Source organism: Copadichromis virginalis, linkage group LG14 (assembly GCF_057382275.1).
Source record: "Copadichromis virginalis isolate Kocher_CV1m ecotype Utaka linkage group LG14, C_Virginalis_male_GT1.1, whole genome shotgun sequence".
NCBI classification, from domain to species: Eukaryota; Metazoa; Chordata; class Actinopteri; order Cichliformes; family Cichlidae; genus Copadichromis; species Copadichromis virginalis.
In genome coordinates, this window is record NC_140631.1 from 27,409,493 (window position 1) to 27,434,497 (window position 25,005).

At 41.3% G+C, this 25,005-nt stretch overlaps 2 protein-coding genes across 2 annotated transcripts in view; one reads left to right on the forward strand and one right to left on the reverse strand.

Annotated features, from left to right (window-relative positions):
* Positions 1-855: 855 nt before the first annotated feature.
* Positions 856-18,448, reverse strand: nmd3 (NMD3 ribosome export adaptor). The gene is made up of 16 exons (XM_085430254.1): positions 18,335-18,448; positions 17,899-17,982; positions 14,437-14,571; positions 14,180-14,276; positions 13,632-13,712; positions 12,987-13,115; positions 12,164-12,254; positions 9,490-9,568; positions 8,971-9,067; positions 8,364-8,481; positions 5,801-5,946; positions 5,343-5,455; positions 5,174-5,246; positions 4,900-5,006; positions 1,582-1,652; positions 856-1,374 (listed from the first exon to the last, which is right to left on the reverse strand). The coding sequence occupies exons 2-16, from the start codon at positions 17,940-17,942 to the stop codon at positions 1,241-1,243; spliced, it is 1,515 nt and encodes a 504-aa protein (XP_085286380.1). The 5' UTR covers positions 17,943-17,982; positions 18,335-18,448; the 3' UTR covers positions 856-1,240.
* A 2,479-nt stretch (positions 18,449-20,927) lies between these two features.
* ppm1lb (protein phosphatase, Mg2+/Mn2+ dependent, 1Lb) overlaps positions 20,928-25,005 on the forward strand; it is a 55,211-nt gene continuing 51,133 nt past the window's right edge. The window contains exon 1 of the mRNA XM_085430255.1: positions 20,928-21,865. Coding sequence (XP_085286381.1) covers positions 21,467-21,865 — 399 coding nt within the window. The 5' untranslated portion in view covers positions 20,928-21,466. The remainder of the gene's footprint in view (positions 21,866-25,005) is intronic.

Below are 25,005 nucleotides of genomic sequence, written 5' to 3' on the forward strand. Positions count from 1 at the left end.
GGCATGTTTAACCACAGTTCCAGTATGGTTTGCTTTAATGCATTCACATACAAAAAAAGAAATCAGATTTAATAGAGTTAATTAACCCCCCTGTTAAATACATTCCAAGTTTTTATTGTTCTACTTCATTTATTGCTTCTAAACAACTGATTTAGGATGTTGTCACCGTGTTTATATATTTACATTCGAAATCCCACAAGCCTGACATTTATCATAATACATTGCTATATTATCCTGCATATTATCAGAATATCAAGCAACATAATCCAAAAATGTTAAAGTCTTGAATTTTACTGGTCCAAAAGCCTTAAATTTGAGTGTTTATGTGAGAAAAATTGTTCTGAGGAGCATTTCTGGTAAAAGAGTCGGCTTTAATGTGCAGTGGAATCCAAAATTTGTTTGGATCTTTACATTTTTGCACCTTTTCAGTAAGCTGGAGCTAGGAGCTTGTCATAAATGTGCCATTAGTGGCACAATGGGTTAAGCATAGACTTGAGAGCATGATTTGAATGAACTGTGAAGGCACAAATAAGTGCTGACTTAAATGTATTGCATTTAAAGCACATGCTGGTGCGACAGGCTTCAAACAGAGAGGGGAAGAATGCCCATTTTTACACTTTCGTTTTTAAATCAGCTCGCCTCACAGAGACTGTACGCTCGCTGGCTGAAGGTGTTGCAGCTGGACAGCATTTGCATTTTGCCCACAGTAGCCAAATTACACCATTAACAGACTTTGCTCAGCTTGCTGCCAGCCTCCTTTAAATGAGTTACTTCCCATATCTTCCTAGCACAAAGCTCCCTCTGGTGGATAAATAAAGCAAAGCACTTCACAACATGAGCCTCTAAACCAGCAGAAAATGTGTGGGTAAGGATTTATTTCGATAAAGCAGCTGTAACTGCTTCATTTTCATATTATTCTGATATGACAAAGAGGATCATATAAAGACAGGAAATGTGATCTGAAGACCCAGTTTGGATAAAATCCACTGAGACCATGGAGATAAATTATCATGTTTCATATGACTGAGTGCCATTATGACTCACAGTTGGTACGTTTTAACCATCATAAACCAGTACACCACTGGATTTGTTTGCACCAACATATCATCTGTCCGTGTTTGAAACGGTCCCCAATTTGCAGACAGTTCTAAATCCGGTGTGCAATTGCACCGTTGTATTGTAAACGGGCCTTTATTTGATAAATCGGCTGTCGGCGTCACAATGTCAGAACGCCAACTGGTTAGTCCGTCATCATGTCGGCACCCTCTCCTCCTGTGGCGTCCGTTAGACTCAACTCCTCCAGCATCTCCGCCAGGGAAACGCGTGGTGCTCCGTCATCATCAGTGTCGCTCTCCACCGGGATCTTTGACGCATCTGAAATTGAAAAATCAGCATCTGCTCATTAAGTGTCTCATGCATCATCTGTAATGAACGTGTGACACAACTTCCATCAGAACCTCAAGCAGCCGTTGACGGTAAATGAGCCGTAACCTGACAATAGAAACCTAAACAAAGGCTCTGAAATCTCTCTCGTGATGCTGCTGCGGGAGTAAGTCTGTGCTGCGGTCATCAGCTGCTCACCTCTGAAGATATTGACGTTCTTCCTCAGTGCCTCATCTTCCTCCAGGTCCTCCAGGAAGTCCTGATATTGCCTGAAGACAGAAAAGTAAGTTGAGAGCAAAACCAGTCTGGTTACTTTACAGATAACAAAAGACAAACCACATGACACTCTGCGCTCTTAGTACACTAAACAACTATTACCGTATTTCCCGGACTACAAAGCGCACCTGAATATTAGCCGCACAAGCTAAAATCAGGGGAAAACCCTGTTTTGTACATACATGTCACTTACCCATTATATTGTATATTATATAGCTTTCTTGTTATATGTAAAATTGTATTTATTTAAATTTTTACTTTTTAATTATTTTACTTGCATTTTTTAATCACTTTTATATTTAAATATATTTAAATGTTCATTTGCTATTTATCTAGGGATTGAAGAGTAACGCAATTTCTATTCTCCGTATGTCCTGTACATGTGGCAGAATCGACAAATAAAGTTGACTTTGACTGACTTTGACTTTGACTTTGACTTTGACATTAGCCGCACCTGACTAAAAGCCGCAGGTGTTTCAATGTTGACTTATCATATGTAAGAGAATATGCACAAAGGGAATTGTCAGGAAAGAGATGGCTGTTTGGAGACACACCCCTTTTATTAATATTTTGAAAAACAAGTTATGGGTACATATTTGCACATGTAGTACATAACAATAACCTACAGCACACCAGAAAAATAGATTCGGACTACCTTTTAGGCTCAGGTGCAGTGACACGGCTTTAACAAGAAGAAAAGTCAGTCATTCACCATCTTTCTCTTCTTCCTGCGCTCTAAAACCACCAAAGTCCTCTTCTCCAATGTCGGATACAAACAGGCTCAGGATGGCTTCGTCATCCACTCTCAACTTCTCTCCTTCGTTGTCACTTTCAAAACCAAAGAAATCCTCGTTGTCAGTGTCGGAGTCGAACACCCTCAGAAGGGCCGTGGCGGTGTCCTCCTCTCCATCATGCAGCAGTCCAGCCCTTCAAAATCCGTTGGTGATCGTGGATGTTTTCGCACTTTTCCACGCTGTCAGAATCCACCGGTGGAGTTGGGCATAACTTGCTTTTCGCAAGTTTATCGCCGCTCGTCATCCACGCCTCCCGCTGAATGCGTAGCGCTACTTTGAAGTTTGTTTTTCGCGCTACTTCGTACGGCACTACGTTGCCTGGCGGACGGACATGTGACTAACATACCACTCTTGAACCCCGATCCTTCCGCCAGGCAACGTAGTGCCGTACAACAGCGGAACAAACAAAACAAATCGTCTTACGATATCACAAATCCATAGAAAAGCCGCACCTGACTAAAAGCCGCAGGGTTCAAAGCTTGTGCAAAAAGTAGCGGCTTATAGCCCGACATTTACGGTAACTCCCTTGAGTCCTCGTTTCAGGTATCGAAGTGTTTTTCCTATGTGGTCTACACCAGAGATGTGCGTGCTGGAAGTAACGGCTTTAATCTTAAAATGATAATAAGACCCTTTGGTTATTTAATCTCACCTCAAAGGGAGGGAGTAAGTAATCAGTTCTGATTGTTAGCGGTCTATCAACCAGTTTTTAACATGTAATTTTCACATTTTGTGCGTTGATAGCTCAAGCCGACTTAATTTTGGTGAAAAATTGGGTCGAGGTCATAGAAAATGTTAAAGTTGAAAAAACAGCTTAAAACGTTATATTAGGCACAATTTTTATGGATCATCTAAAACTTCACAATAATATACTGGGCCTTCCAGGACACGAGTACCTAGGTTGGCTAAGCATTTGACCTTCATTGCTAGCTCCAAAGTAAAGTTGACCTTGGGGGGAAAGAAATGTCAAGAAACCATATTGAGTAATACATCATATCACAGGGAGCGAGCTGTAAGAGACACTTTTTATGTTTTCTACACAACGCCCTTCGATGTCACAATGAGACCATAACAGGCAGACGCCAGCGTGACTTGACATCATAAAACATAAAAGTTTTAGCATAGCCTTTTACCTCTGGGAGAGTTGTGCCCTCTGACGGCTCTTTTTTAAGGGATATTTCCAAGGCGTTTCAAATTTATGCTAATTTTTTAATACTTCATGAGGAGCACCCCCGACCCCCACTTTTTGATTAGATATTTTTTTATTCACCTGACTATTAATTCATAATATTTAGTCCTGTCAAAAGATTAAAAATTTTTTTCTGTAATTAATCGTGATTAATTACAATTACTTGATCAATAGCCTGGTTGCAATTACATTTTTCAACTTTATATTTAAGCTTGTAACAGACATTTATGGAATATAATGAAGTAAATGCAGAATAAACAAAGAATGTTAAATGCTTAAATTCAAAGAGAATTTGAAGAGTGTTCTTCAATCTTTTAACACAGGATCTCTCCTGTGAAATACAACTTACCGTAAAAAAAATGAAACTATATACTAATAGGTAAGCATACAAAAATATATAATATATATTAGTGCTTGTCAAACAATTAAAATGTTTAATCTGATTCGTCACAGGGTTACTGTGGATTAATTTTCATTCACATTTCATTTTGCGTGAGCAAACGGACTCAAGAAAAAAGGGAAAATATACACATTTAACATGTTTATTGAACATTCATGTTAGCAAAAAAAACTGTAAATATTTATCGACTCCCTCTCTGTCACTCTTGGGGAGGCACGAGGAACCACAGTTATGTAAAGCGCGTGTCCTCAACTATATTAACAGCTCTGCAGTTCCACTTGGCAACTGTGTCTGTCAATATGTTTAGAAATTGTATGAAAAGCTTAAAACTAATAATGAATCATTTTAAGAAGTATTTTCTGTGTATCTGAGTCTGAAGCAGCTCATTCATCTGTTACGCCTCCACTGTCGTCCAAAAACACACATCAGTGAGCTACAGCGCTATACTGGTTGAAACAAATCATTCACACCAATAAACCTGATTTTTTTTTTTCAAGTGAAAACTATACAACTTCAGGTTGACCCTACAATAATGGAAGGAAAACTCCAACAATTAGATGACCCCTATGTGGGAGCACTAAGCGACAGTGGGAAGGAAAATCTCTGGCAGAACCAGGGTCAGGGAGGGGAGCCACAATCAGCTGGGAGTGAAGGGAGGACGACAGGAATACAAAAACCCCCCAAAAAAACCAAACCACTGTACAAACATCTGAACATAGTCCCAAACAAAAGTGCTTTTTAAACTTTTAAGTCCTTAATCTTAGCCTAAAAACAAAAAAAACAAAACATTCCCAAGACAGCTTAGAGGTAAATGCTTGTAAGCCATACATCATTCATCTCAATGAGCTGAGCAGTCTTACCTCTCATCATCTGTGTCCATGCCTTCACGGTCTCTGGCCATCTCCTGCAGTTTCCAGTTCCTGCGCTTCACCCTCCTGCTGCGGTCGTAGCTCTTCTTGATCAGCACCTTTGAATGTACAAATGCTCAAATTCAACAACACACGGCATTTTTGTTCCCATGCGATTTAACGAAGGGATGAACGTTCAGAACTCCATGCAGGGTTTTAGTTTGCCACTAGAGGTCAGTGTTAATCAAGTCAACAAATCGTGTCGCTGAGTGCAGGTGACACTTACCACATCAGGAACATGGTGAGGGTTCATCTTATTAAGGTACTCATCATTGATGTTGGAATTGGCAAAGTCAAACCTACAAGATAAGAAGAAAATTAACCACTGACCATTATTTCATTATTTATTATTACTCTTATTTATTCATTGTTATCCAACTGTTCTGCGTACGTACCCCAGCACCAGGTCTCCAATATTGAGAAGGTGGCCCAGGAATGTACGGCAGTGGTACTGCTGACTGGTATTCATCTCTGATGTTTTCTGAACCCACACCTCAGCCAGGGTGTGCTGTATACACACAAACACAAAGAGGGAAGGGAAAATCCAAAATGTTTAAAGCAATCAAACAACATTACTCCTGTTCTTTCGTCCAAGTTTGCTCACTCAGGTGCATCAATAATAATGCAACACTCACACACACACACACACACACACACTCAAAAGAGCGACGGGAAACTACACACCGCACTCGCCTCAAAAGAAACACTCCTGACTGTTTGTGTCGATTTGGCTCGAATCCAACATACAGGTTCAGGGATAATGTAATGGTTTGCTATTGATTTTACTTCTAAGGGAAGAGCAATGTTCCCCCATAATGCAATCTGTTCTGCACCAACACACACGCGCCCTTACTTTGTTGGACCTCATGCCAGCTCCAGCACCCAGCTTCTGGTCTCTGATGATGTCAGTGTCCATGACTATGAACTCCTCCAGCTGGCTTGGGTTGAAGAGACCGTTGAAGGGGTTTCGCCAGTATGTGTTCCCGTCCACCTCGGCAACTAGAAAGATACTTTTGATTATTTAGAGTAATTAATTAAAAAAAACAAAAAACAAAAAACCCCCCACACACTTAACTTTCCGGATATTTAAATAATTTTTTCTGGAAAAAATACATACACTACTCAAAAAATATGAAAATAACACTTTTAAATCTGAGTATAGCATCAAGTCAGTTAAAGTTCTGGGATTTTGACCCAATATAAAGAAAAATTTGGACCCTACAGAGGTTACACAGGTAGGTCCGAGGCACGACACATCCATCGAGTGGTGAACAGACCTCTACAGGTGAGGCAGCAGCAACCTGACTGCCAAACTGGGAAGAAATCCTTGAACCTGTCAAACCCTGCTGCAGGGTTCCTGGGCACCTCCTGGTGCTCGACAATGGCCGGCCACATGTGATGACAGTTTGAAACCAGCTCATGCAAGGAACTGATATCACTGCCTGCCCCCCCCCCCCATGCTCGCCTGACATAAATCGAACAGAACACCACTGGGACATATGTTTCAGTCCTTCTGACAGGTTGCACCTGAGACCGCCCAGGAGCTCAGTGATGCCCTGGTCCAAATGTGGGAGGAGATCCCCAAGGACACCATCCATCATCAAGCACAAGGAGGCCATACAAACTACTGAGCACCATTTGGATTTGCTGTAATGAAATTTCAGTAAAATGGACTAGTCCTTTTCACTTTGATTTTTGGGCTGTATTTGAATTCAGCCCACTGTCTGTAGATTAATTTCTTTTCCGTGAAAAGATGTGGCAAGTTGAGCCTTTCAATCCTAACAAATTACCCAGCCTATATCAGTATAGATATTCAGCGTGTGTTTTCTAAATCTTCCTTTCATTTTTCTAAGCAGAGTATTAAAAATATTCCAAGTCTGATTTATCCATAAGTGCTTTTTCTTTCTGTTCGTACTGCAACCAAACTGTACAAGCAGAAAAACAGAAACAGATACTTCTGATACATGAGTTAATTGCCTTGTGCCGCTGAATCTGCTCGACAGCCTTGAGGCTGTTTGTGCTTTTCAACCAGCTAAAAAACTTTCTGCTCCAAATATAGCCTGCTCTTTGAAGAGTAATTAAAAACGTGTGTGCTGCTTCAAGATGTGGAGGACCATCCAGCCTCTCACAAAATGAGCGATTACGCCACACGCAGAGGAAGCAACCCATCACTAATTGTCTCCGTGCTTGTATTGGTAATAAGTCCCTCTAAATCAGATAACTTGGCTTTGATAGAATAAATAATGCAATCTGAAATATGTTTTGCTCTCTGGGAGCACGTCTAATCTCGTGCTGTGACTGGAGAAGAGAGAAGCAGCCGAGTAAAATGACTGCGTGGAACATGTGGTCACCAAACTGGGGTCAGTCTAGTGCGGTTTAGAAGGGTGTCGACCAAGCAGCGATTCTTTGTAATGCAGGAAATACTTCTGGTGTTATGAACAATACAAGAGTGAAAAATAAGCAACCTGTGGTAATGTTTCTAAAAGTGCAGATACTGAAAGAGGCTAAACCGAGTGCACAGAGGCAACAACTGGTTTAACAAAGTCATACAATGAGAAACTACTCAGATGAATATTTAAACATTCAGCTAGTCGACTGTGATGATCGGCTTCTTATGTAATTACACAATTTCAGTTTCTGAGCAAATGTATTAAGTGCTAAAATCAACAGCTTCTTTTCCAACAATGCTAATAACCATTGGTAACAGACTTAAAGAAATCAGAAGACATTTAAATCTAGTGAATGAATTCGCCTGTTAATTAAAATGTCCATTATTTTTGAGCCATCAGCTGTCAAACGGTTTATAAAATGTAAACGTAAAATGTCCTGCTAAACGTCTCATAACACAAAACTGCTACTGTTAATTACAAATAAATTACTGGACAATTTTCTGTTGAATATCTGCAGCTTAACACTAAAAGGCCACTACTAATTGTGTTTACTATGAGATCATTCATAGGAATTCAAAATAGGCATGGGCACTTTAAACAAACAAAAAATAATAATAATAACAAAAATTAAATTACAAGTTAAATACACCGTTTGTCCAATTCAAGGAGATGAGCAGGGTGGATAGAGTCACGTGTGTTATGCGTGTTATAGGACTGTCACAGGAGGCCAGAGCACACAAAAAGCAGCCACACAGACACAGCTACAACATCTAAACTCCACACAAGAAAGGCCGGCCAGCAGGTTCGAGCTCAAAAGCTACTTGCTGTTAGGTTTTATTACAATTTTTTTTTTCTTTTTAAAAGGACAACAATTATTTGCTGCACTTATCCCCGACTTAAACTACATCTCTGCTGACTGCAAGCCAACACAAATACGTGAGAAATGCTTCTACAACTAACCAGGTGAGCTGCAGACAGCGTGAGCCGTGCTGTCAGCTAAACGTGTCAAAACTCCTCCGTACTCACTCTGCAGGGTGCGGGGGTCGATCAGATGGATGGTGCTGGTGACACGGATGCACACGCAGACTTGACCCATGTTCCCCAGGCTCTGCGCCAGCCGAGGTGAAAGGCACACGACGTTGTCCTGGCAACCAGAAAACCGGGGGTCAAACTGAGGTCACGTGGGGTAAAAAGGCTTTGAACTTGTGCTGAACAGCTTGTTTGCTCAAAAAATAAAAATAAAAAATATTTTATTTTCATTTAAGAAAACAAGTGTCCCTCCATGGAGCCCCTAGTACTGAAATATGAGGTGTTAACAAACCCAGTATATGTCATGATATTAAAGCATTCAACTGCACTGGGCAGCTAATCAACTACTGAAAATGACACCTGACAGGGATCAGTTAATCCCCACCTTCATCTTAATGTCATTGCTTTCCAGTTTAATCTAACCTGTCACCGTTAAACACAAATTCAACCTTTTTTATAAACTAACAGAAATATGTATAATGTGTAGGCCGTAGGAGTGACGAGGACAGTCGGGTGGGTCTCACTGCTAACAATGAATCATGGGATAAAACCTAGATTCAACTAAAATGAGTTCCAAATATAAACGCAACTGTTTGCTGGATACCTTGCAGACCGGTACGATCTCCATGGAGAAGGTGCTCTTGTAGTTGTATGTGTTTGAGTGGATGTCGTGAGAGATGAGGCGCTGAGATGCCTTTGACCTTTAAAGTTAAAAAGAAAGTATTAATTTTTATTAGTAATATTAAAACATTCACCAACACATGAAAGCTTGTTAAGTGTCAGTCGGACAAATGGTACAACAAAAGGGCCTAAAAGCACTGAGATGTTGTGCACACATGGAAAGGAAACATCCTGTGTAGATCATGATTATATAAACAGTTTCTGCCATGCAGACACAACACTTGCACACGGTTTCAAATTAATTAAAAACTTTAATATATTCCCTTTCTTTTTAAGGGGTTACATTCTCTTCCGATTCAGATGTATTACCGACAGGCTAGATTTCGCTAACACCTGCTAGCTAATCATCTCCACTTCCACATACAAACTGAACCCTGACAGACGCCATCACTGAACGCTGTGAAGGTCGTGCTGTGTGTTTTCAAAGGCAAGCAATGTTTACCTGCAGGGCACGGTGCACTGCAAGAAGTCCACCATCTTCTGAGCGTGCTGCTTGGAGCCGTAGTAGAAATCAATGCCCTCTGCGAGAAAAAGCAATACCATCAAATACACTTCACAGATATATTTATCACAGGCGTGCTTCGCAGGTCATCCCCACGCCAAAGAACATATGCATGAAAACGGCACATACCACAGAGCAGATGAAGAAGAAAGAAAAATATGGCAGCCACATGTAACCTTCTTAAAGCTTTCAAGTCCTGCCGAGACATGGAGATGATTTAAACAACCCCATCGGGCCAAAACTCTGCTTAACAGTCCCATCCAAGAATACAGAGGACTGCTGCTGCGATGTCACTCAATGCACAGCATGTGAGCCTCTGTGCATATAAGTATGTATGAAGTAGCACTTAGCATCCATAAGTAGGGTAAGAAACAAGCTTGCTCTGCAGGCAGCTGGTAAGGAACGCCCGCTCTGATTAGAGCGCACTGATTAGATGTACAACGTGTGCCCCTGAGAGGCCCACGCGAGGACAGCTGCATGGAGTTATTGGTGCCAGTGATATGCATGCATGACTGGTTGTCTGGTACGGGAAGAGGTAATTAACACTCGACACATCATTATGCTCTCCTTCGCTCTAACCCACATTAGTTCCGCTGGTGACAACTAGGGCAAGTTTCCCACTTTGCAGTGTAATTTGGGTAAAAGTCCCCACAGCAGAGACGAGGCATTTCCCCTTTAACCCTCGGCACCCCATACCAGCCGCGGCAGGCTGGCAGGTTTCCACTACTGCCTGTGTATAAACACATTATTGCACACACAACACTTTAATATATTTAAACAATATGTGCACATTAAAAAGAAACAAGTGTCAATTAAATATTTGTAATATTTTCAGTTTTTTCCCCTCATTCATCAGTAGTAAATCTAGACTCTCAGTCCACTGTTTATGTCAGCTGTCAACATGCCTGATGTGAAGCGTCCGTGTCTATGTACTCTTGAGGACGCTGTAGAACGTCGTCGAAGGAGTCTGATACGAGTTGACCGAGCCAGCGAAGCTCATTTCTGACTGATGACAGTGACACTGACTTATGCTGCGGCTATCCCGAACATTTCTGTCAGTAAGAGCAGCCGTTTTTGTTGGTGTTAGCCGCTGTTACTGAAGTAGATCTAATGCCGTCAGACTCAGGCAATTGGAGTATAAACTTTCATAAGATGCAAGAATATAAATCAACTGTTTATCATAGGGAAAGTGAGATTTTTAGGACACTCAAACCTAAGGTTAGCGTCCATAACATTATCTTTTAACCAGCTGCTGCAGTTACAGCCAGCTTATTGTCAGTGTTGGGAAGGTTACTTTTAAAATGTATTCCGTTACAGAATACAGAATACATGCCCCAAAATGTATTCTGTAACGTATTCCGTTACGTTACTCAATGAGAGTAACGTATTCTGAATACTTTGGATTACTTAATATATTATCGTGCTTTTTACAACAACGTAATGTACTATTGCTGTGTGATTTATTACTATTACTGAACGTCCGCGACTCCGAACTGTAGTAAAGGGACCTCTGACTAATACGGCGGGGTCCCTGTCGGCTCGTAGCCGAAAACTAGCTTTACTTTGTTGTGTGGGTCAATTTTTCTTGCGACAGACAGAGAGAGGCGTTGAAAGGCTGCTCCAACGGAACTTATTGTTTTCGGAGGAAAACACGAACACGGTGTACAGTCGAGTCTTAATAGCTTACTTACAACTGGGCTCGTCAGGCACTCTTCTTGGCTGCAGTGGTTATTATTATATTTACATGCTTCCGGCTCCCGTTTTTCCTCGACGACAACTCGTACCTTTCCACTCTCCTTTTTCTCCCTCCTCGCGCTCACAGACCCATAATGTGTATGGCAGTCCATTCTCCCTGCAACACGGACTACACTGCCCATGATGCTACATTCTTTAGAGGTATGCTTGTAGCATTCTGCCTGTTAGCTTAGCACAACAACAACAACGAAAAGGCGCTCTCTCACCCAGGAAACACACAGTCGCAGAGAGAGAGAGAGAGCGTCGCCCTGTAACCATGGCAACCGTAACGCTGCCGCCTGGAACAACAGAACGTAGCTGTCAAACAAAACCCAAACAGTCCTGACCCGCGACAAAATGAAACAGGAAAGTACCGCAGTGTAATCCATTTATTTCAACAAAGTAACTGTATTCTGAATACCACCTTTTTAAACGGTAACTGTAACGGAATACAGTTACTCATATTTTGTATTCTAAATACGTAACGGCGGTACATGTATTCTGTTACTCCCCAACACTGCTTATTGTTAGAAATGGGAGGTCTGCACATTTAATCTGCTGACAATATAAACTGGGAATAAAGCAGCATTTTTAATGCACATTCTCTCAGGTAAGAACTCTGACTTCTGGAGACGCGGCTTCAGCTGAGGAGGAAGAGGATGAGGTGGAGATGAGGGAGGAGAGAACAGCGGTGGAGGTGGCAGATGAAGAAGAGGAGCAGACAGAGATGATGAAAAGATAAATAAATATTTTGAAAGATAAATTCATTTATCGTTTGTGTTTATCAGCTTCTCTCTCATTCTTAGGAACCTGGAACATTATTATAGAATTCTATTGGCGTACACAGCGTTGTGCACATAATCATAGATCATTGACCTACCATGTATTTCTTTAATGTTGAGGGCATTCTGGTGGAGTTTATGTTTCAGGATCAGTTGCTCCAAATAGTAGAAAGTCTTTTTGTGTACAGTCTGATGGACAAAAGAGAAACTCATACTCATCCCTTTAAACAGCACAAACCTCGATAAGTAGCTTTGCATTTGCCTGCGAACACTCAACTTAATGGCATTCAATACAGCTGGGTTTTTTCCACGTCTGAGCAAGCTGTTTATTTCATGCATCTACGATCTGCTGAGCCTTTTCTGTCATGCATCTACAGAGCAAAAGCTTTTTCAGTGACTGGCTTTTATTATGAAGTGGCTGAGTTATATAATAACATAGCTTAGCTTCACAGTAACATAACTATTAATCACTGAACTGCTAGTCTACTGTCTCTGCAGCAGTAAAGTTCAGTACGTCAGTACAGAGTGTCTTGAGTTGTATTTCCCAACAAGGACTCCGAGAGGTATGTTTGTATGTTTATATGATACACTAACAGCGCTAAGAGAAACAGTCAATGACCCAAAAAAACCGTAAAAAGTAAACATTACTCTTCTGAATGAAATTTGACGTCTAAAGTCGAGTCAGTGCTAGTGGAAAAAGAGGCTTTGCACACATTTTTCAGCTTTGACCACAAGCTTTACTTTTTAACCCTTTACTATGACAACCAATTTTACAAATGTGCTAAAATATAACCATTCACCATCCACTTCAATAACTGATAAAATGGTTCATGGTTTATTTAAAAGTGCTTTTAAAAAGCTTGAAAACAGCCAGAATGGGAAAATAGTTTGTACTTATTAGAGTGTAAGACCACAGGTCACCTTCTGACGAACTTGAACGACGGCCTTCCAGAAGTCTTTGGCCTCCACACGGTGGCAGTCGTCACACATCTGGGACTGGATGACAAACTCGACCACAAATACCTGTTGTAGGATGGCGCCATTCATCACCTGGAGAAGACAACAACAAGTCACACCATATGCTCCAACTCCATAGGAAACGATGACAAAAACTTGTGGCTGAAATTCATTAAACAAGCTGTTCAGGGAGAGCATATTTGAATTGTTATGCTTGAATTTTTATGTGAACAGGGAGAACTGCTGGCAGAATTATAAAGACCCTCCAACTGCACAAAACAAAAAAAAAAACAAAAAACACAAGGCTCAGGTTCTCACTAAAGGTCAAGGAGATGCGATGACAGCCAATGGCGAGGCTCGCTACTCTCACTTAACTCTCTGAAGAACAGACAGATCGCTTGTTCTTCTGATAAAACAACCTCAGGGTCACTTTGTAGTGGATGCACGTCCTACAACTTGTCACCACTTTTATGAATATTCTTAAGATTATAAAAAAAAATTAAAAGATTTTGTTTTAAACGTTCTGGACAAAAAGCACCTTGCTCATCTCATATTGTTAATTACAAATAGAATTTTCCCACACATAGAAACGTCCCCTTGTTTTCTAACCTCTTTCTGGATGGTCAGTTTCATCTTAATCCTTTTGGAGTGCGGCTCTGTCCACAGGAATCCAGCATCGATAAGTCGCACCTGTGAAGAGAGATGTTTTAGATCTGCGAGCACTGTCTGAGTATTGAGAAGTACAATAGTGAACGTGGTGCACATCATAATAAAAAAAGAGATAGATGGGAAGGATGCTGTAATGTAATAATGTATCACAGAGTACCTGCACAGAACATTAAACTAGAAGGGTTTTAAGAGGACAGCATTAAGGTTTTGATTAAACTTTACTGTCATTAAAAATGTAATATATACTTAAGGATATGAATTCTTAGCTTACATATGTCTAAGATGGTCCCTCTCCTCACACAACCCAAAAACACAACAAAAAGAAAATGTGCTCAATAAAAAGGCAGGACTGAAACAAGCAGCTTGTGAATCTAATGTTACAAACTGGCACTGGACACCCCCTTATATTTAATTTATTCTAGAAATTTTTCACTTATGTAGAAATATGCTATTCGTCTTTAGTGACACTGAGTAAGAAAGAGGCTTACTTTAGACATGGAGCTCTTTAGTTTTTTCAAGCAAAGAGCAAGCAGCTCCCTGGACTCCAGAGCACACTGTACCCAGGTCGCTGGAGGCTGCAAGTACCTGCGTAAAAGAGGAAATGCATTTAAATAAAAACACACCGTTCTGACTGCTACATTTCACCTGTAAATGCCTTCTAAAGAGAAACAGTGATATAATGGGTGCACTGCAGTGTACAAAACAAATACTGTTATGTGTTTGTTATTAAATGCATGAAACGCACCGTTCACACTGCTTGCAGAAATGCACTGTGACTTGCTTGGGGATTCCCTCTGAGATGTCGACCTGAGTGCGCAGGCAGGCCACACACATGTTGGCTGGGTTAGGAGCAATGGGGACACCACAGGTACAGCAGAGGCTGGAGGGGAGAGACGCCAAAGTCAATGAAACACATATAAATGATGGGTTGTTTCAGACCCTTTTGTTGATGATATATATTTATATAATAGGTTTCAGCCTCTTCACTAAAGACAGCATGTACAGTACAATACAATGGGAGATTTTACAAAGCAGGTCGCAGCTTATGTTGTCGCGTTTTTCCCATATTTTTCTCATCACCTGAGCATTTTCTGAAAATAAACAGTCACGACGTTCACTTTACTTGATGACATAATTCATCTCAGTGGTTCTGGCAAAACTACACTTACAGTGCGCCATAATCAATTTAAAATCAAAAGCTACTGCTAGTTGTTATATTGGACTGAAGACAGCTGCAGCCCCTTTACCGCCTAGGGACATGTATTCAGATCAAGCCTATTATTTGACTAATAAATAAAATATTAATTATTTCAATTTTAAGTCTTAACAAAGACTGCTCCATGATCTGTATTCCACTAGTGATGTGTCGGGGCAGAGAAATGCTATCTTCTGAAAACTTTCCCACTTTTTGACAGGTTTGAGATCCAAGTGTTCTGAAGCTTTAAGAGCAGAAGTAATTTACATGAGAACAAGATATAACATAGTTATCAGAATCTGTGGGCTGCTAATCATTAGGGAATTTCTTTTGGTAACCCCTCACATACCGTATTTCCCGGACTACAAAGCGCACCTGAATATTAGCCGCACAAGCTAAAATCAGGGGAAAATCCTGTTTTGTACATACATTAGCCGCACCTGACCAAAAGCCGCAGGTGTTTCAAGGTTGACTTATCATATGTAAGAGAATATGCACAAAGGGAATTGTCAGGAAAGAGATGGCTGTTTGGAGACACACCCCTTTTATTAATATTTTGAAAAACAAGTTATGGGTACATATTTGCATAACTTTTTAGGTATATGAAGTGACACGGCTTTAACAAGAAGAAAAGTCAGTCATTCACCACCATCTTCCTGCGCACTAAAACCACCAAACTCCTCTTCTCCAGTGTCGGAAACGAACAGGCTCAGGATGGCTTCGTCATCCACTCTCAGCTTCTCTCCTTCGTTGTCACTTTCAAAACCAAAGAAATCCTCGTTGTCAGTGTCAGAGTCGAACACCCTCAGAAGGGCCGTGGCGGTGTCCTCCTCTCCATGCAGCAGTCCAGCCCTTTGAAATCCGTTGGTGAGCGTGGATGTTTTCACACTTTTCCACGCTGTCAGAATCCACCGGTGGAGTTGAGCATAACTTGCTTTTCGCAAGTTTATCGCCGCTCGTCATCCACGCCTCCCGCTGAACGCGTAGCGCTACTTTGAAGTTTGTTTTTCGCGCTACTTGTACGGCACTATGTTGCTTGGCGGATGGACATGTGATCAACATACCACTCTTGATCCCCGATACTGTGTGTCTGATCACATGCCCTTCCGCCAGGCAACGTAGTGCCGTACAACAGCGGAACAAACAAAACAAATCGTCTTACGATATCACAAAAATCCTGGACAATCCATAGAAAAGCCGCACCTGACTAAAAGCCGCAGGGTTCAAAGCTGGTGCAAAAAGTAGCGGCTTATAGCCCGACAATTACGGTAGTTACTGATACCAGAAATTCTGTGGTGTCCTACTGGTGTCAGCTTTATGGCACTGGTAACCAGTTTTATTTGGTTAAAACATGTAGAACTGGTTCGAGATTGGCTAATAGCACTGGATCGGTGGAAAAGGATTTGAACCAAGTTTGTCAACAGGGCTCTTAATTAGGAACTTTTGGTCCAAATCAGCAACACACCCACTGAAAAGATGGTATATTTTATTTTACTGCAGTTGTGCTTTATGGATGATTTAATGAAAAAACAAACAAACAAAAAACCCAATCATTGTCCCCCACATGACTCCATCAGAATCTATTTTTTTTTTTTGGTACAATAACTAACGGAAGAAATTATGTATAAGCGATAAGCCTGATTTAAAAATGTTGGTTTAAGAAAAAAAGAAAAGAAAGGAAATTTCTTATGCTACAACTGACCAGCCACCTATGCCATGTAGTGATATTACCCCTGAAAGTTAACCAAAAATGCACTTTTTGATTCTTTTTTCCAGTGAATTATAACAAAGCAGATCAAACATCCAGAGTACCAGTGCTTCTTCCCATTACGTTACATTACAAACATGACCACTGGTGCAGTTTTGCTATTGAAGCCATGACTATACTGCTGCTCAAAGTTGATTACTAAAACAAATATACAAATATATACAAATATAATATACAAATATTTTGGTTGATTTGCTTGCAGTTTTAAAACAGAGCTTACATGTGTCCAGCCCTAAATTTTTCATGTGTCTATCGACTGTACTTATGTTATAACATTACAATGTTATGAGGGCTCAAAAATGCTGGAAGCCCAACATTTCAAACCACCCTGAATGTATACACTTTGCATATGATGGGGGGCCAAATCCACTTGAGTAATGGACACTTGAAAGAAACAAAAAAAATTTTTCATTCCATTTCCTGCTGATTGAGTAAATATTACAAGTTGTACTACATAAAGAATAATATCATTAGATGTCTAACCTGAATAGAACAAAATCCTGTAGTTTCCATATGGCACTCAAATTATAAGTGAGAAAATAACTTTGTTTAAGAATTGCATATTTCTTTATCCCCAAATCACAGATTCTGGTTCACTTTTATGGTATGGGACGCCAAGGAAAATGTCAAGCTTTTATCTTTAATAGTTTTTAAAGATATTTACATTGAAATGTTACCATGGTCGAGCAGAAAACTTTATGACTCAGGCTGCTGCTGCTATGTAGTTGATTATTCTGCTTGCTGATAGATAGCAAGCCAAATATTGGTCAATATATCCTGTGTCCTTGCCTCCTATTGGTAGTTTAATACCACCATTAAAGGAAATATAGGCTTTATAGTTAATAATGGATTGGATTTATATAGCGCTTTTCAAGGCACCCAAAGCGCTTTACAATGCCACTATTCATTCACTCTCACATTCACACACTGGTGGAGGCAAGCTACAGTTGTAGCCACAGCTGCCCTGGGGCAGACTGACAGAAGCGAGGCTGCCATCGGCCCCTCTGGCCAACACCAGTAGGCAAGTAGGGTAAAGTGTCTTGCCCAAGGACACAACGACCAGGACAGAGAGCCCAGGGATCGAACCGGCGACCTTCCGGTTACAGATGCGATTCCCAACCCACGGTCGCCACTGAGCCAACCCACTGAGCCACGGTCGCCAGTTAGAGGCAGAGATGCTATCCACAGTCTGGAGAACGAGCTTTGCTGTTAAAACTCACACAGTGCTAAAGGGCTGCACTTACATGTTCCCCTGGCTGCTTGAGGCAGGAGCCTGCATGTACTCCATCCTTGCCAAGCTGAGTGGGTCTCAGGTGGTCCAGTTATCTCTGAGGACACAAACATGACAGATGTAAAGTGGCCCTGTCAACGCTGAAGCACAACACAGGCGACTGGGAAAAGAAAGGGTTAATAAACGTTAACCCAGACAGGCTTATTTCGTTTCCAAGCGTTCATTTAGAAACGGAGATACAGATATCTAAACAACGCTAAAGCTGCCCTAAGTACAGTTAGCACTGCTAGCCTGGCTGATGCTCTTGATACAGTGTGTTAGCACTGGAGGCTAAACTGCTAACTCTTCTGAGTGATTCTCAAAAGTTTTCGCGGAGAAACAAACACACAGAGTCGACTGAAAGTATTCAGTAACTACAGCTAAAGCGACCGAGTGTTGACAAAACTTACTGATCTTATTTTGATGAGAAATCAACAGCACACAGTAAACGAGGTAGCCCCACGTTTTACCCACAGAGGACCGAGAGAGGCTCGATGGCGTCAGGCAGGACTCAAGGACCCCGGGACTGTCTTTGTTTGCCTGAATACATTTCCTCATAAAAATTTAAATCAAATAAAAATGCCACTTAAATACCAAATAGATAAGAAATTATTACTTGTTTTTCCAATTTAAATCTTGTATTAGATAATCTGAAACGCTGATGGTGGTATATATAATCATATATCTTAAAAGGTAAAGTAAAAGTATAAGATTATTACCAGAAGCGTTTTAGGCAATTAGTTAAAGATCATTTTAATGTATTGTTGTGAAGAGGAGTTTAACATTTAACTGACTGAATTAAAATTAGAAAATCTAATTTAGTAGGTAAACAGGCATGCATAGCATAGCGAAGCTATTTATATTTATAACAATACATCAAAGCTCAGTTGATAAACTTTAACTTTTGTGCCCTTTCTCTTTGTTTTTCTTTAGTAAATATGGTAAAAACAGAGTCATTTAAACTTTCCACCAAAACTCCTGCTAACATCTTTTTTTTGATTCATTCGTTTGCCATTTTATTGTACGTTAACAAATAGAGGGGCTAAACTGAGGACGTGTTGATCTCACATTTCCCTCCTGGTGCGACTGATATTATAGTTCTAAAAACAATAATTTTACAAGTTTTCTCAGTTTGTTTGGGTTTGTTTGTTTGTTTGTTTGTTTGTTTTTTTAGTGGTGGTGGTGGTGGTGGGGGGGGGGGGGGGGCTGAGAAGAACTTCTGACATTAATACAGGAACTCCCCTTTTGTCCTATAACATGACAATTCTACCTTGCCACAAACACACTGGGCCTAATGAAAGGTTATTTATCTGATTTAATTTTATAATGAAATGCTGCGTGTTAGCATGTGTTTAAAATTATTGATTCACGGAGGTCTTCAGACTCACCTGTGGTATGACTGGTCCTTGGACGCCTTCGAGTTCTGTCGTAAATCTCCCGTGCGGTTTCTCTCTTGGTGTCTTGCTTAACCCCTGGTGAGATTTTAGGCATGGCTGATATATAATTGAGCAGTAGAATTTATAACATTTGGATGAAATAACATAATGCTGCAATAATTTAATTTTTGTAAACAGTCTGCAGTTTTCTTATTGGTTTCTCTACTGAATTTTAAGCCAGTGAATGAATCAGAATCAGAATCAGAATCAGAATACTTTATTGATCCCTGGGGGAAATTATTTTTTGTTACAGTGCTCCATTTTAAACCAACATTAAGACAAGACAGACAATACGCTAACTAAGAATAGTACAATATATACATATATATACATACATACATACATAAGTCACTTATAAATAAATATTTGGAAAAGAAACATGTGTAGTTGTAGCAGCAAACAGTGTGTTAAGTGGATGCGTTGTACAGGGAGATGGCCACAGGCAGGAATGATTTCCTGTGTCGTTCAGTGGTGCTTTTCGGTAATCTCAGTCTCTCACTGAACGAGCTCCTGTGACTGACCAACATGTCATGGAGTGGGTGGGAGGTGTTATCCAACATTGTCTTTATCTTGGACAGCATCCGCCTCTCCGACACCACCTTGAGGGAGTTCAGCTCCATCCCCACAACATTGCTGGCCTTACGGATCAGTTTATTAAGTCTGTTGGCATCTGCGACCCTCAGCCTGCTCCCCCAGCATGCAACAGCATAGAGGATCGCACTGGCCACCACAGACTCATAGAAAATCCTCAGCATTTTCTGGCAGATGTTGAAGGACCTCAGTCGCCTCAAAAAATAGAGACGACTCTGGCCCTTCCTGTAAAGTGCTGTGGTGTTTTTAGCCCAGTCCAGTTTATTGTCAATGTGTACTCCAAGGTATTTATAGTCCTCCACAATGTCAACACTGACCCCCTGGATTGAAACAGGGGTCAAGTGTTTCCTGGTCTTCCTGAAGTCCACGATCAGTTCCTTGGTCTTTGCCACGTTGAGCTGCAGATGATTCTGCTCACACCACGTGACAAAGGAGTCGACCACAGCCCGGTACTCTGTCTCATCATCCCTGCTGATGCATCCAACCACCGCAGAGTCATCAGAAAACTTCTGAAGATGGCAGGTCTCTGTGCAGTGGCTGAAGTCTGTGGTGTAGAGGGTGAAGAGGAAGGGGGAGAGGACAGTCCCCTGTGGTGCGACAACTTATTAAGTTTTAGCCACAACACAACTGTTCTTTTCTTTCAAGTGATTACATTAATTAACTAATTTATTTATTTATCTAAATGTATCTAAATTATTTATCTAAACGGCTGTAGATTACATTTCTTTGCATCGCCTAATCACCTTGTTTTCAGACGTAACCAGCTGCAGTTGAATAGGTTTTTATTTTATTTTATTTTATTTTATTTGTTTGTTTGTTTGTTTGTTTGGGGGGGGGGGGGGTCGGGTCCCTTATTTAAACGGTATCACTATGCGTTGTCTGTGGGTAAGTGTTGATATTTTAAATGCAATTATTTCCTACAATTTTGAAGGCGAACTTTACGAGCTGCACGTGAAAGCAGCACGGCCGTTTAGGAAAGCAGCAGCGGGGGCTTCGCAGCCAGTGTGGCAGCTGGGAATGTGAGGGTTTCAGCACAGGCTGCTATTTCAGGACTGGAAACAGTAGCAGGGCTGGCCGGGGAGGGACAGGCTCTGCCCACAACTTTACTCTAGCCAACACACTGGCTTAACCTCAAGTCCAAACGGAGGGGAGAAGCTGCTGTTTCCCGCCTGGAGTGTCCGTGTTCTCGGACCGCGGCAGATGGTCAGCGGACAGCCGTTGGTGGTGGCTCACTGCTGGGCTGAATGCTAGAGGGAACCAGCCGGTGCACCGCGCTTCTCCTTCTTTATCTCCCCTCGGTCGCTGATACGTCCCAGTGAAGTGTCACTCGTTGGTCCAGTACAACCTGAATGTTTCCCGGCGTGAGTAGCTCGGTTAAATGTGTATGTTTCGCCGCTAACCAAACCAAACACGGTAACATCATCAACAACAAAAACAGCGACGATGGAGTGAAATCTGCGGCGGGGGGGCGAGCGACACACAACCTGCCGCGATTTCCTGCGCGTGAATAAATAAATGATAGAGGATACAATGACCCTGCTGTCTCTATTAGGTCGGATCATGCGTTATTTTCTGCTCAGACCGGAGACCTTGTTCTTGCTGTGCATCAGCCTGGCTCTGTGGAGTTACTTCTTCCACACGGACGAAGTGAAGACCATCGTCAAGTCCAGCCGAGATGCGGTCAAGATGGTCAAGGGGAAAGTGGCGGAGATGATGCAGAACGAGCGCTTCGGTGGGCTGGACGTCCTGGACGCGGAGTTCTCCAAGACCTGGGAGTTCAAGAGTAACAACGTGGCCGTGTACTCCATCCAAGGCCGGCGAGATCACATGGAGGACAGGTTCGAGGTGCTCACCGACATCGTCAACAAGAGTCACCCGTCAATCTTTGGGGTTTTTGATGGCCACGGAGGAGAGGTGAGTAGGGCACCCAGGGGGACATTAAAGTGATCTCCAGGGGGGCTAAAGTGTGGGTTTGAATGAGTTATGTCTGGTCCTTTTCTTAGACCTGCTTTTATTTCTTTATTAAAAGCACGAATGAGACTAAATAAAGCAGAGATCTTATTCTGTATTTCAACCGAAGCTGTCCTCGTTGTACTTTTAAATAAAGTATAAATATGAGGGATAAAAATCTACTTTCTATACACCTAAAATAACTTCTAACGGATAAAGCGATGTAGTCCACCCCATAAATCATTTATTACAGTGTATTAAGTTACATAGAGTTAATGTGTAGTGATGAAGGGGATATTTTCCTTCCTCAGTTTGAACCCTGTGTATTTTTTTTGTCTCTGTGGTAATTTAATCAAACACAAACTAATTCAGGATTATGCAATTCGGGGGAAGGAGAAACTGAACTAATGAATGTCTTGAATGTGTTAACACGGAGACTCTTTAAGACAGGGACTCGAGGTCGAGTAATTAGGCAGGATTCACTTTGACGTCCCGTGTCATTGATGGGTGCAAGTTATGACTTTAATTAGGACAAACCAAGTGACACACACACACACACACACACATACACACACACACAGAGGCACAGCGACACTGGGGCTTCTGGGTTGTCTCGTTACAGCCCTGCAAACACACTCACCCTCCCTGTGAGAGTCTTCTTTTGGAACGCATGCTCTTTATTTCCAGCTTATTTCTCTCCAAAAACAATCTCTCTTTGGTTTGTTTGTCCAAAGCAGGGATGCATCCCCCATAGTCTAACACAATTATAGCTGGAAGGAGAAGGATAAACTCAGATTTTTTTCAGATTCTATCCGGGGCCCCATACTGTGAGGAAAAACACAGATGACATCGATCACTAGTCCGCTGGTTACAGCCGTTCTCCTTTGCTTTCTGCTTCCTTGGTGCTAATTAATGTCAGGGCATCGAGGCAACAGCCTGACAAAGCAGCTCACAATGAGACCCTTAAAAAGTGCTGTCAGTTAAAGGGACAAAGAGCATTTGACATGATGCCACAGTCAGGCGGGAACATGAAAACACTGATTTATTATGAAGTCGAAGCATGCCTCTGCTCGGGCATTGTTTTCTGAGGCTTCGACTGTGCCCTCAGCTGACAGTGCTGATGCAACAGAGCCACCAAATAGAAAGAAGAAGAAGAAACATAAACTCCAATAGACTCTTCTCTTCTCTTCTCTTCTCTTCTCTTCTCTTCTCTTCTCTTCTCTTCTCTTCTCTTCTCTTCTCTTCTCTTCTCTTCTCTTCATTCTGATGAGCCACTTCTGGTGGAGCTCAGTGCTTTTTTTAAATTTTTTTATTGTCTCACTGCAACAATCTTCACTCCTGAGGTTGACTGCTGTACTCTGATTGAGGCTAAATGATAACATACTAAAAATAGGCAGCTAAAGGCATCGAGGTGGCTTTTCTACTAGGGGAAATTAAATTTTAGGCCGCAACGCTGGATGCTGCAGCTTTTTGACCAAAAGTGGTCATTGGATTGGGTTTCCCCTCATGGCTTCCTTCCCTCCTCTGTGGAGTTCATTTTTAGCGATCAGTGGCCTAACCTGTTAGCGCTGCCACAGCTCACCATACATGTGTTTAAGAAAAATAAGTAGGAGATATGTTTGTTGATCTGCCAAGGGAAAAAAAGAGAGAAAACGGGTGGGAGAGCATCGGTGGCGAGTGGGAAGAGCGAGAAGAGATGCTTAGGATTTGCCTTTGGATGTGAGAGTCTGCTTTATCGTTGCATGTCCATGGGCATCGGTTTATTCCCACGCCCTCTTTTGAAGTGTGGAAAATGGTTTCCAGTCAGCAGCCTTCGGAAAATAAATAAATAAATAAACATAAAAAACTTCCTCTCTTTGGTGGATGTAGATATTTTTATATTTATACTTATTTATTTAGCCAGAGGGCATTAAGCGGAGTGATGCTGTGTGGCCCAAGGCAGCGTCAGGATACTGGCTGTCTCAGCTGGCTTGTTAGTGAGGTGTCAAATGCTTCAATTTCTTTACACACGCACGTATGCGCACACACTCTGCTCATCCAGGCCACATATACACAGTCATTAAAGCAATGTCGGACTTGTGCCAGCATCTTTTTAGCATCCAAGACTTTAGCCCTTCTTGGATGTTTACAAATCCCATAATGGACAAAAATGTAAAGTCCACTTTCACTGGGGTGTGAGCATGCTAAAATAGAGAAATACAATCAACTCAGAGGAGGAAATTGTAGTTTAAACTACAATAAAGGCTGCCACCAGTGGTTATGTTATATAATTGATTAATGTTAACTGATAACTATTTAATTACAGGAAATTAAAAAAAAAGTGGCCTGTGTTGATGTCCAAGTCAGGTAAAAAAACGGGATAATTCCATAACATAAAGAAAAGCAGCCAATGCCCATTACTAAGAGGCTACATGTGTGTGTGATGTCTGTCTTTTTAAAGAAAAAGGACATTGAAGGATTTATCAGAACAGCTGACAGTTTACCTGCATACCAGCTCTGGTTAGTATTTATAATATTGATTCATCATCTTGGCTTCACAAAGCTTTCAATTTCTTCCTGCAATCCGTTATTGTTAATGCATGTACCGGTGCTGTGAGTGAGGGCAGGCACTAAACGCTCTTGTAATTACTGTATCCTATTATTGACAGGCAAACAGATGCTTTCTTGCCAAGAAATTGATCAGTACAAGATTGGTATCTTTCTCATTCCTGCTTTTAGTGATGTAGCTGGAAAAGGCAGGCAGTAAGCTTCAAACAGCTTGCATAGCTGTTCTCCAAAAAGTCAAACTGAATTAAAAAGCTGCATCCATAATTGCTCTTTATTTACAGTCATGTAAAATGGTTTTCACCTGACATGATAGAGTCCTGTGGAGAAACTGCTTCTTATCTATACCTTGTGATTAGCTCACAGAACCACTATTTAGCAGCATTAACTTGAACCAGTTGTTTTTTGCATGACTTTATCAGTGTCTCACATCATTGTGGAGGATTTTTTTTCCCCAGTCTTATTTGCAGGATTGCTTCAGTTCATTGAGGTTTGTAGGCATTTGTTTATACGCAGCTCTCTTAAAGCCCCACCACAACATTTCAGTCAGGTTGAGGTCT